Below are 12,639 nucleotides of genomic sequence, written 5' to 3'. Positions count from 1 at the left end.
TGTGACTGCGGTTTTCCAAACATGAAAATTTATCTCTACATAGTGAATATTGCATACTTCAGAATAGTATTGTATGACATTATTGTCAATTTACAACGAATGCATCTTGGTAGAGTCTACTGTGTCCATTTACTTGCAACTACATTAGCAACTTTGTTCAGTTCAGTATTCTGAAAATTTTGTTACGAGGGAACAGATGAACATACATACATACATACATACATAGCCTGTCAAAATCATAACTCTCCTTTTGCTTTGCCGCCGTAGTCGGGTTAAAATACAAAATCAAAAAATGACAGGAGATAGAATAAATAAAACATAATATTGTTCAATACCTATACAAACACAATATTCTGATATCCATGCTATAAAGCCAGAAAATATATCATGGTTTTATAACATATTTATCTCTCAGAACACTTATACCCACACGTAGAATATAAGTCATCTATCACTTGTTTCGGAATTCAAATAGGCGACAGAACTGTAAAACAACGTTACCAGAATTTTGTTACATTTTACAACCTCTTTTCAGCTCTAAAATATTTAAATATATTCTCTTGAAAAAAAAACCTCTACAGATATTTGCAGGGTTACTTGCATCTTGGAAAAGTCACAATGATTAAAACTTTTAAAAAGCACGAATATACCTTCGATATGCCAATACTGTTCCATCGCAATTTATATCCTAGAGAGAGTAACGTCCAGTTTCTCGAAGTTCTTTGACAGGATTGTATCTATTCAACAGTGTTGTTGATTGGTTAATATTTTAGTGCTAGTCAATATAAAGTGCTAGTAAAAAAATCAGCCAAGTGCGAGTTGGACTCGCGCACGATGGGTTCCGTACCATTATAGAGTAACCAAAAATATGTTAAAATTTTTTTTTGTATGATTAATAATCATTAAAGTATAAATATATACAACTAGGTATTTTGTGAACATTTCAAGTTCCTACCAATTGCCGTTATTGATATCGGTCAAAAAAATTGGTTTTTTGTATGAGAGCCCTCCTTATATAATATATTTAATTTATTTTGTTTTTAGTGTTTGTTGTTATAGCTGCAACAGATATACCTACACAATCTGTGAAAATTTCAGAAGTCTAACTACAGCGGTTCTTAAGATACAGCCTGGAGACAGACAGACGCACAGACAGACATCGAAGTCTTAGTAATAGGGTCTCGTTTTAATACCCTTCGGGTACGAAACCCTAAAAACTTTGAAACCGGGCACAAGTGATTTTCTTTCTTTACAGCCACTTTTAGTCTCACCAGTCCTCAAATCATTGAGTTATAAGTAATAAGTATGTACTACGCTTCAAAAAGGAAACTTTCTGTGTTTTAGTATCATTAGTACTATGAATAATGCAAAATCGCATCAAAACTCACAGAGGTAATCACAGTCATTAGGTAACGGGTCTACCTCGGAGTGACACGGAAGGTGAGAATATTGTAATCAACTGCAATCAATCATCCGATAGCGGGATATTCCACATAATACCGATTCCAGAGTTCACAGATACGTATTTTACATGGACAGGGAGGGACCAGGGTGTTTCTGTATTTGAATTGTGACGCCACAAAAATTATTCGACCATTCTACGCTAAGCCGAGATTGGAGCCTGCAGTATAAAATATACCGTACATACACCTTTTACAGGAATGGCAGTGGTGGGAATATTCAATATTATGTGTTGGACCAATGCCCGTAAAAAACCATACGCATGAAGCACAGATTAAAATCTAGGGTATACGACGGCACTATGACCATCCGAGCTGGTCCAGGAACAAAAATATACCTTAAAATGTGATATCTAAAGCCATCGCGCCTCCGTGGTTAAGAGCATGGCTCTTGACTCGCAGATCGTGGGTTCGATTCCCGCGTTGGAAACATGCTATTTCCAAGTTTGGTTAGGACAATGCAGGCAGATCACCTGATTGTCTGACAAGTCAGACGATTCATGGTGGGCATGTAAAAAGTCGGTCCTGCGCCTGATCTCTCGCCAGTCGAGCACGTGTCGGTCTTCTGTCCCACTGGGTTATGAGAGTAAAGGAATAGAGGGTGCTCTTGTGTACTGCGCACACACTTGGGCACTATAAAAATTATTCCTGCGTAACTGGCCTGGTTTTAATGAAACAGGCCACCGTCGCCGAAACCGGTGTGGGAGTTATTATTATTATAATATACATCCCGCGTGTTACATGTCTACGTTTGAATCGACAATAGAGGACGACATCCTTAGCCGAGCTGGTCACAGGTCAATGGTGGCCCAGAAGCGAGACCTTGGCGTAGGTCCTCACAAGGTAGTGGAACGATATAGACTAAAGGCTATTTAAAAGGGCATCCATTCCACTATTCTTGTTAGATTACTAGTTTTTGGCTATCCCGTTCAAAGCGTTATTTGGTGTTTTCTCACTTTTTTAAATGTTTTTTTTTTAAAGTAAAAGATGGTTATTACAGGTTAGTCGGTGAAATGTGCTGATTATTTTTAATTAATTTAGGCATAACAAACATTGTTCCATACGCATTGCAGTAATACCTATAACTATTTTAGGTGGAAACTTAATACCCTTTGAACTGTTCAAAAGGGAATGCTTACATTGGAAGCGTTACCGCAACTCTAATAGGATTTAAGCCTTGCTTCGTATTACAAATCCCATTAATCCCCTGATCAGACGATACAACAGCACGAGTTTAATTTAATAAGTATATTGTATTTCTTTACTAAGTTACAAGAACAGCTGATTGGTAGCCCATCAATTTAATGAAGGAGTTTTTAGTATTTTACCCAAAGTCAATGATAAATAAAAATCGTAAGCTTTATTGGCGCCAATAGCCTAGCGACTAGCGACATTTTTAGGGTTCCGTAGCCAAATGGCAAAAAACGGAACCCTTATAGATTCGTCATGTCTGTCTGTCCGTCCGTATGTCACAGCCACTTTTCTCCGAAACTATAAGAGCTATACTATTGAAACTTGGTAAGTAGATGTAGTCTGTGAACCGCATTAAGATTTTGATACAAAAATGGAAAAAAATATTTAAAATGTTAGGGGTCCCCATAGGTACAACTGAAACAAAAAAAAAATCATCTCACCTATGCGTATCTATGGATAGGTCTTCAAAAATCATATTGAGGTTTCCAATATCATTTTTTTCTAACCTGAATAGTTTGCGAGAGAGACTCTTCCAAAGTGGTAAAATGTGTGTCCCCCCTCTAACTTCTAAAGTAGGGGCATGATAATTCTAAAAAAATATATGATGTACATTACTATAAAACTACCAACGAAAATTGGTTTGAACGAGATCTAGCAAGTAGTTTTTTTATACGTCATAAATTGTAAACATCAATTTAACTTTGATTAAATCAACTGAAATATAAAAATAAATCAAAAACCTTTTAATTTCATAGAAATAAACCTTATTACTGCTGCGGAACCCTTCATGGGCGAGTCCAACTCGCACTTGGCCGGTTTAATCCCTTAACAAGGACCAAGACCCCGATACATGATAAAAAAGTATTCACAGACGAACGTAAAAGAAATCTAAATCGTTACCACATAAGGACGCTGTTAAGCATTCGTGTACTAACCCACAAAAAATTACGTATTGAGTTATGAATGCAGTTATGTTCTTTAGATGATTTAGAACAAGACTGCATTCAAAATTTAACAACAAAAAAAATTGTGGGTTAGGACACTAATGCTTAACAGCGACCATTATTTAGTAATATCTACTGTATGTCTGGTCTCTGTATCTACGAATAAGGTTACGTGATGGTTACATGGGTTTATACAACTACGAAACACAATCAATAACGACGACAACTCAAGAGACTTGCTTTTGTAAATTGTCTACTGAATCATCCCTTACATTAGTAACCATAACAAAAAGCTACAAAAAGTATAATTTATTCATTGCCAGTTTCAAGTATTAAATCTCTGATTAAGTTGAATTTTACTACTGCATATACGTTTGTAATATTTTAACACTTAAAAGCGTAACCATGTACCGGTTTAACAGCCAAATCTATTGTAATACAAGTTCAAGGTCACTACTGAAGGTCGTACTACTAACAAAGAAAATATACGCCATTGGTCCTTTATAATTCTACTGCAGAATAATTAGGATGTAGGTGGGTGCCTATTACGACGTATTAATGATCACGTATCATTCATGTCACGATCACTCTAATAAGAAATGAAAATCTAAAGGACTAAGGAGCATTGATGAACAGCCTAATCGGGTCACCTCGCTTTATCAGTAGTTAATCAGTTTTAACCATAAGATTTAGGCATAAATGATTTTGATAATTTTGTAATTGTTTACATAATATAGGTACCTAAATGACGATTGATAAATCTCAATAAACCGCCTCCTCATTGTGTAATATAAAGGTAACATCGTCCATTCTAGATGAAGCCTCGGATGTATAGGTATCAGAAAACCAGTATTCTGTATGTATACGTTGATAAAATATAAACACTATGAGCGACAACTGACGTAAACCTACGCCGGCCGGTAAACGCGATCGTGCGTAAGATAGTGACACAGATTGATGTAGCTGGGATCGTTATTCAGTTATTTCGCTGAGGCTGGCACTCACCGGCGTCCGTCCGGTCCGCCTCGTCATCCGACTCGGTGCCGGAGTCCCGCTCCTCCACCTGAAAACAAATAAAAACAACTCAAACATCCGATCAATCGGTGCGTCCGCCATCATACACACCGCCACCGAGATGCCGCTCTATCGCAGTTTTCCACCGATTTTTCGTTCTAATTGCAAACTCTCCCGATTCTAAATACATTTGCGAATACTGTGCTTTATTTTGAACCGAATAAGAGCGAATCGCTCGCTCCGAAAGCTCGCGATCGTTCCGCTCCTTTGTTCTCGCGAACGAGGCGGCCATTTTCTGGTGGCGGTGTGACCTTCACAGCGCGAAGCCGGCTGGGCCGCGCCGACACCCACCTTCTCGGAAACGTTCTCCTCATTCAAAGAATGCGTTCGTAGCTTATGAGTCAGGAATTTGAGCATTATTGAGCCTCGGCTCGTCCAGGTCGTCCTCCACGGCACACACTCGCGACGCACCCCGACTCGTCCCCGAGCTACAGAATTTCGACAATAAAACGTTTACGAGCGAACGAGACGCGGCTCCGCCTATGGCAAACGTTCTAAAACCATCTTAAAACTCAATAACACATCCGCTTATCACTCCGCGAGCGTGCACTCGACCGTCTCCGTCGATCGCCGGACTACTACTACTTTAGTTGGAGTAGCCTTGCGTACGACGCAGTCAGCTGAAGTGGGTACGGCTCATTAATGTCGAAAGGGCCTAACGAACAATTATACCGAATACTGTCTTCTCGGCCGCAATTTTGTTGCCAAAATATATTAATTGTCCCTCGAAATACTAGCGAAAAACTCATATATCGTTAGCTGGCTTAAATTTAGTGTAAATCGTTTTCAAGTGGCACTCAAAATGATCTCGCCCGGCAACCCATTGATGACAAAGAACCGGAACACGCAGAGATCGGACGCGATTGGACAAAACATTACAGAATAGGATCGAAATTTAATGCATTATCTTGCGTCCCTTTCTGATACTCGAGATGGAGGCTCGTCTCGAACAATCGGTAAAGTGTTGTGGCTACGAGAGAGATGGCAATAGCGGCACAGGTTCAAGTTATATAACCGTGAGTTGATAATATAGCTCTGCCTGATAAAAAGCGAGGGCTAGAAAATGTGGATACGTCATATAGATTTATTGATGAAAATAAATATTTAAATTATATCCACATTCTACAATCTACATGTAAGTAATACTGAATTAATGATTAATCAGGATCTACCTATTTAGTTAGTGCAGATTTGCTTTACCTGATATGAAGAGTACCTATCTGCATCCAAAATCCATTGCATTAATGAACAAAAAAGGATAAAAAATAAAATAAATAAGGACAGGTGTGGGGGAAGCTGAAGTAGCTCCACCGCCATTGGGGTCATTGTGCTACTTTCTTATTATTACCTCTATGCTCTCCTTTATTTTACTTTTATGACATTACTATTTTATTTTATTAACTACATACTAGCTAAATACCATAATTAATAAAAGGAATAAGTTGGAAGATAACCTTTGGATGTCGGTATATTCAGTAGCTTCAATTTCTTTAACTCTACTTTCATTTCTCTTGTGAATAAAATATGATGTAGTTCTTTCTATTTTCACTGGAAAGCGGGTTTCTGAATTGTTCTTGTAAGTCAGCACTCACCAGCCGCACTGAAAAAATTAGTGAGAATTTACATAAAATAGAAGAAATTCCCTATTATCTTATGAGGCTTCTAACATTTTTAAATTTAGGCATGTTTATATTTTCTATCTCGAGTCGGATTTTCATCGCTTGCCATAATGAATAGAGCGGCCATATCTGTTACCTGCGTAAACGTTCCGACTGCAGCCGATTTCTGCCGAGTACCCTGCCGCGTTTTACCCGGCTAAATTCAAAATCAAATTGGAATTCACGTACCTATTTGTTGAACAACAAATCAAAAAGGAGTTCTTCTTTCTGCTAATAGCACAACTATTCGATGTTTGCAACAATTGTGCAATAATATTAATAATATTTGTATTATCATAATGCCATTAATAGGGTACTGATGCAGGAATTATTTTCTTACATTTTAAAGATGGTTTCGGCAGCCTTAAATAGTAAACCAACATTTAATATACCGAATACGAGACGTTTTTTGTGTAAAAACCCCTTTTGCACAACGGATATGCTTTTTTTTGATTTGCACCTTGCACTAATAAAATATATTCTGTGACCTTGCCCAATAAGCGCATTTTCCGAAAAGGACAAAACACATCTATATTTTATTTATTTAATTAATCTAGGGCTGTGCTGTGCTAGGCCGGCCTAGGGACGGCCGCGGCAGCGTCCTAGGGGAGCGCAGTGTCAAGGGGGCCGGCAGCGTCCATATAGAGGCCCTACATAATATTACGCACATGGGGCGGCGGAAACAAAGTGGCCTACTCTCATAAAATATATAAATTAGGGGCCTAAATAGAGTGACGACAATAATTTAGACTGGCATAAGCTGGTATGGCAATGGACAAAGAAAACACTTTGGATATTTGGTAAATATTATCATAAAATACATAGATCCATAGACAATCATTCTCACATCCAAGTTAATCACAACAACAATCTTAAAATAATATTTTAACAATTTGACCCCATCTACATTAGAATATTATGATACGTTTTATACTCTTTGACTAAATATCAATGAAGACACATTTTTGGATTGGCAGTATAACGTTTGGATTAAAATATAAAACTTATATGATGGATACACAGCTATGTATCTCTATTTATTTCCCATATTATTTCAACTGTGAAGAAAATAGCTTTACTATATCATACCTAAGGCCGGCCAACCCACACGTACCAGTCACAACCACACCACATCGCAACGACAAAATGTCGTCGAGCAGTGGTTATGTGTGGAATGGTGTCGCTGCAGCTTTTTGTAGTTGTAGTTGCGTTGTGGTACCGACAAAATACCGACGTTGCGTTGTCGCCAGTGGTTGCGATGTGGTTACGTACGAAAGTCAATGAAACGGAGTGGGGGAAGAGCGCGGACGGTGTGCGCGCACTGTCATTGCATCGACGCAACGTTGTGGTTGCGATGTGGTCGGTATCACACAAGTGATCGACAACGACTGCAAAATGTGGTACGTGTGAATGGTTCAGTTCATTTACAATACGAAATATATGCCCGACCACGTCGTGTGGTTGTGGTACGTGTGGGTTGGCCCTTACATGAAAATATGATACAGTAGTACATTTTCTAATTATTTTAAATTACTTGCCCGTCCTATACTACGCACCTTAACTTTATAGCACCCATTTATAATATTATGTATAGGTCTACCAGAATCTGATGGCAAATTTTGACGGCAGATTTTAAAAAAATATCCTTGATAATGATCAAGGATATTTTTTGAAATCAAATCCAATGGGACACATTTTTTTATTTGCATGTTTCACACACAGAATAAGCCGCTATAAGGAAAAAAAAGGATCAAAATGTTTTATTCCAATTACCCCGATATTGTTAGAGTCAATTTTAATTACTCACTTTTTGCCATCAGATTATAGTAGACCTATAATTATTCTAAAGTTCATATAAACTAGCATAAACATAATTAATAACAACACATTACACAACATACAATCTACATAGATACTATACAAAAATATTTTTACATACGAGGGCTGCTATTTATGTATCCGGAACTGGCCACTTACAAGAACAATATTTAAAAAGTAATTACAACATTTGAAAATAGAACTCTTTGGTTGAAGAATACATTTTGTTTCATGTGACTGTCAATTATTTTTCCATTGTGGCGTCATTTTGAAAATTGCGTGTCTTCATTTGCCATGGATTTAACGCGTGAACATTTTCGTGCAATGATTTACTACGATTTTCGGCGTGGGCTAAATCAACAACAGTGCTTTATTCAACTCACCGCAACTTTTGGAGATGAAGCACCATCAAAAACCACTGTTTATCACTGGTACAGTGAGTTTAATCGTGGGCGGTCTATGCTCACGGATGAAAATAAAGAAGGTCGCCCAAAAACAGCTGTTGTCCCACAAAATATAGATGCTGTGCGGGAACTAATAATGCGTGATCGTCATGTTACATATCGCGAGATAGAGGCGTCCTTAGGCATAAGTATGACGAGCATACATAAGATATAACACGAACATTTGGCTGTAAAAAAAATATGTTCGCGTTGGATTCCGCACAACTTGACAATCGATCAAAAACGGGCTCGTGTCGATTGGTGCAAAAAAATGATAAAAAAATACAACCGTGGTACGTCAAAAGCCGTTTATAATATCTACACAGGTGATGAATCTTGGATCTATGCATATGACCCCGAAACTAAACAACAGTCAACGGTGTGGGTGTTCCAAGATGAGCCGAAACCAACAAAAGTTACTCGTGCAAAAAGTACTTTGAAGCAAATGGTCGCCTGTTTTTTTGGAATTAATGGACATGTGGCTATAGTGCCATTAGAGAATCGTAAAACGGTTAATTCTGAATGGTATACGACCATTTGTTTACCAGAAGTCTTTGAAGAAATAAGAAAGGACAACCGACAACGCAGAATCATATTACATCACGACAATGCTAGCTGTCACACCTCAGCTGAAACAACTCAGTTTTTGGAGGGTCAAAAGATCGAATTGACTGGTCATCCGCCGTACAGCCCTGATTTGGCACCTAACGATTTCTTTTTATTTCCATACGCGAAGAACAAATTACGTGGTCAACGTTTTTCGAGCCGCGAAGAGGCTGTTGATGCGTTCAAAATGCACGTTTTGGAGATACCTCAATCAGAATGGAAAAAGTGCTATGAAAATTGGTTCCAGCGTATGCAAAAGTGTGTCGATCATCGCGGCGAATATTTTGAAAAGCATTAAAACCATATTAAATGATATATGTTTGTTTCTTTTTTTAATTCCGGATACATAAATAGCAGCCCTCGTACAAACATTAACAATCAAAATTCAACAATAACATAAGTACAAGTGTCTACTTTCTAACTACGTATTTTACTACAAAGAGAAGTGTATAATATAAAGATTTAATTGATTATTAACTAATAAAGGCGTTATAAAAATATGTACAAAGTTGAGACTGCTATACATTCAAGTCAAGTTCGTGTCAAACCGAAAATAAATGCTTGGATGTACTGTAAGTGTGTTTTATATAATAATATGGTACTAAGATATTTATAATTCTTTGGAAAACATAGAATAATATTATAATTCGCGATGGTAAATTCATGTTAAATTCATAAATATAGTTCATTTTAGGATCACAGAATAAAATGTTATCGTTAATATACTAAAAATGAGTGTAAACAAATAAAATCTGACCCTGCTGCTGTTACGATAACCCTGGATCGACTGGATAACGGATCGAAGGCAAAATCGTCGCTGTCCTACTGACCTAATGTCATGATAAATGTTAAAATATATCACAGAATAAATGTTATACAGTAGACTAACTTAGACGAGTCTTTGAATTCGTACTCACTCAACACAAAATGAGTCTGCGCGGCGAATGCAGTATGCATTCTTTACTGCTTCTAGTTATCTGAATTTACGCTAATTTGTGGAATATATCCCAGATAACGGATTCGGGATATAGATATTATGGTCTACTGTACAATATTTTTATTGTGAATAATGATTATTATATTATGTACTTTATATCGTGAAATGATACTAAATACAGTCGCGTGGTGTCGTAACTTTGATCGCTTGCATAAGAGGTCTCCGTATATTTTCAGTCTTGACAATAAGGTTTTTTCATCTAAATTCATTATATTACTTAGGTAACAAACAAGGCCACGCAAGTATGAATTACAAATAGAAACCCGACATTAAGGCACTATGGCTGGTTTTGTCGCTAAGCGTTTCGGCAGCGCCGTTGGAGCGCACGCGTTCGAAGATGTATGCGCTCGACCACGCTTGAACTACGTCTAATCGTAGACGAGCGCATACATCTTCGAACGCGTGCACTCCGACGGCGCTGCCAAAACGCTTAGCTATAAAACCAACCTATAAGAGAGAAGTAGAATTTTGGAGGTAGTTACTGCGTTATAAATATATTGTAAAATAGAAATAATCATAAGAGATTCTTGCGCTGTTATAAAATACTAACAAGTTGACGATGTAAGTCGACTTGTTACAGGAGGCATTAAGATTGGAGTATCGAGTTTGCCGGCCGGTTCTTCTCAACAGGTTAGAATTGAACCGGCAGACTCATGATGACGACTTAAGTTCAATTAGAAGTAAAATTATTTTCTCCGTAATCTCTATCAAACATAAAGTATTAAGTCTATTCGTGATAACAATATATTGACGGTTGCTGGCTTTTGTTAGCCATTTCTTGTTGAAATATACAGGGTTACCTCATAAGTCGACCTAGACCCTTTAAGGGGCTATAGTTTAGATCATTTCTGACGGATTTGACTATGAAACACCCTATCCTAAATCCAATGGTTTTCGAGATAAACTAATTTTAAGTATTTTTCATAAAAAGTCAATTTTTTGCCTTTTGTTGTATCTCCTTTTTGTAATCTGAGGCTCTGGTATGTTTATTTAAACGTTTTATTTTAAAATATAAATTGCTCTATCCATTACAATAAAAAAAAATACAATTGCAGAGTAAAAACAAGAAAAAAACCTAAGATGTGTCTTTCTTTAAGCGATACTTAAAAAAAATCTATGGAAGTCTGTTTGCAGATGAGCTTAAAAACATCTCCATTTTGTCAGCTATCCAAAAAGGTATAACATTATAGGGTAAAGGCAGTTTTTATTACAAAAAACTCAGACGATAGCCTCCCTGGGCATTGAAATAAAATTATTTAGTTCTAAAAATTAAACAAAAAAATGTAAACAGTAAATATTTATTAAATTTTGTTTTTACAGTTCATTTTCTACATGTCCGCCTCTGTTTCGGACACAAATTCTCATTCTTTTTCTCAAAGCACTTTTGACTACTCCTTGTTAGTGTAGTTCGCATTTTTGGCATAAAACTTCTACATTCGTGATGGGATTGGGGTCGTCATACACCAAAGTCTTCATGTGTCCCCATACGTAATAGCCCATGGGGGTTAAGTCGGGACTTCTGGCTGGCCATGGTGTAGGTCAACCTCTCCGTATACGTCGTATGACGTATCTAGCAATTGTCGGACTGATCTTCGGTAATGTGCAGGACAACCGTCGTGTTGAAACCATATATTTTGGGTGATTTCCACCGATAAATCCTGCAATAGTTGTGGTAATTATTCAGTCAAAAAGTTTTCATATGTTTCTCCATTTAAATTTTCGGGTTGAAAATATGGGCCAAATAAATGGTTACAAACTATACCCATCCACACATTCAAACTAAATCGCCTCTGGGATCTCTTTGCTCTTTTCTTTTTTGGATTTCCGTCTGCCTTTGAGGCCCAATAGTGAGCATTGTGGTAATTTGTTATACCATCTTTGTCAAATTTGGACACATCAGTCCACAAAATGCGTTTAAAAAAATTTGGGTCTTCTAAATCGGCATGCAGCATAAATCTGCAGAAATCCAATCTCCTCACATGATCGCCTTCTTCGATGACTTGTACGGGCGTGTAATGGTATGGGTATAAGCCAGGTGTATGGACGGTGGACCACACTTTCCACTGCGAGCATCCAAGATCTCGGGCAACAACACTCGTTGTTGTAGTTGGATCTGATCTAAATCGTTGTAAATCGTTATCTTGTTCGTCGTCATCATTAACACGTGGACGACCCAGGTCAGACTGTCATCTTGAAACTGAACCAGTCTCTCTAATTCGTCGGTAAACACTATCAAACACACTGACATCTGGGGCGCGGCGGTTAGGAAACCGTCGTGTGTATTCGGCACGAGCTCTTGATGATACACCATCGCAATATCCGTAACACAATAACATGTCAGCATATTCCTCGTTCGTATAGGCTGCCATTTTCAACAGTTCCAAATCAGAAGCACAAAACAAAGTCCACAAAGCAAGCACAGGTAGTCACGAAGATAAAACGGGA

At 37.6% G+C, this 12,639-nt stretch overlaps 1 protein-coding gene and 1 long non-coding RNA gene across 3 annotated transcripts in view; both read right to left on the bottom strand.

Moving 5' to 3' along the window:
- LOC121736010 (treacle protein) overlaps nt 1-5,579 on the bottom strand; it is a 67,046-nt gene extending 61,467 nt beyond the window's left edge. Inside the window, exons 1-2 of one of the 2 annotated variants that reach the window (XM_042127037.1) lie at nt 4,964-5,579; nt 4,604-4,661 (exon numbers count right to left, since the gene is read on the bottom strand). In XM_042127037.1, coding sequence (XP_041982971.1) covers nt 4,604-4,661; nt 4,964-5,029 — 124 coding nt within the window. In that variant the 5' untranslated portion in view covers nt 5,030-5,579. The remainder of the gene's footprint in view (nt 1-4,603; nt 4,662-4,963) is intronic. The other variant, XM_042127046.1, reaches the window with a different exon arrangement.
- A 3,989-nt stretch (nt 5,580-9,568) lies between these two features.
- On the bottom strand, nt 9,569-11,100 carry LOC121738512. The gene is made up of 2 exons (XR_006037297.1): nt 10,642-11,100; nt 9,569-10,471 (listed from the first exon to the last, which is right to left on the bottom strand). It is a non-coding gene; the product is annotated as an uncharacterized LOC121738512 (long non-coding RNA).
- Nucleotides 11,101-12,639: the final 1,539 nt, after the last annotated feature.

The sequence above is a fragment of the Aricia agestis genome, chromosome 2 (genome assembly GCF_905147365.1).
Source record: "Aricia agestis chromosome 2, ilAriAges1.1, whole genome shotgun sequence".
NCBI classification, from domain to species: domain Eukaryota; kingdom Metazoa; phylum Arthropoda; class Insecta; order Lepidoptera; family Lycaenidae; genus Aricia; species Aricia agestis.
The sequence above is the reverse complement of the archived record's forward strand: the minus strand, read 5'-3'. Positions and strand labels throughout refer to the sequence as shown.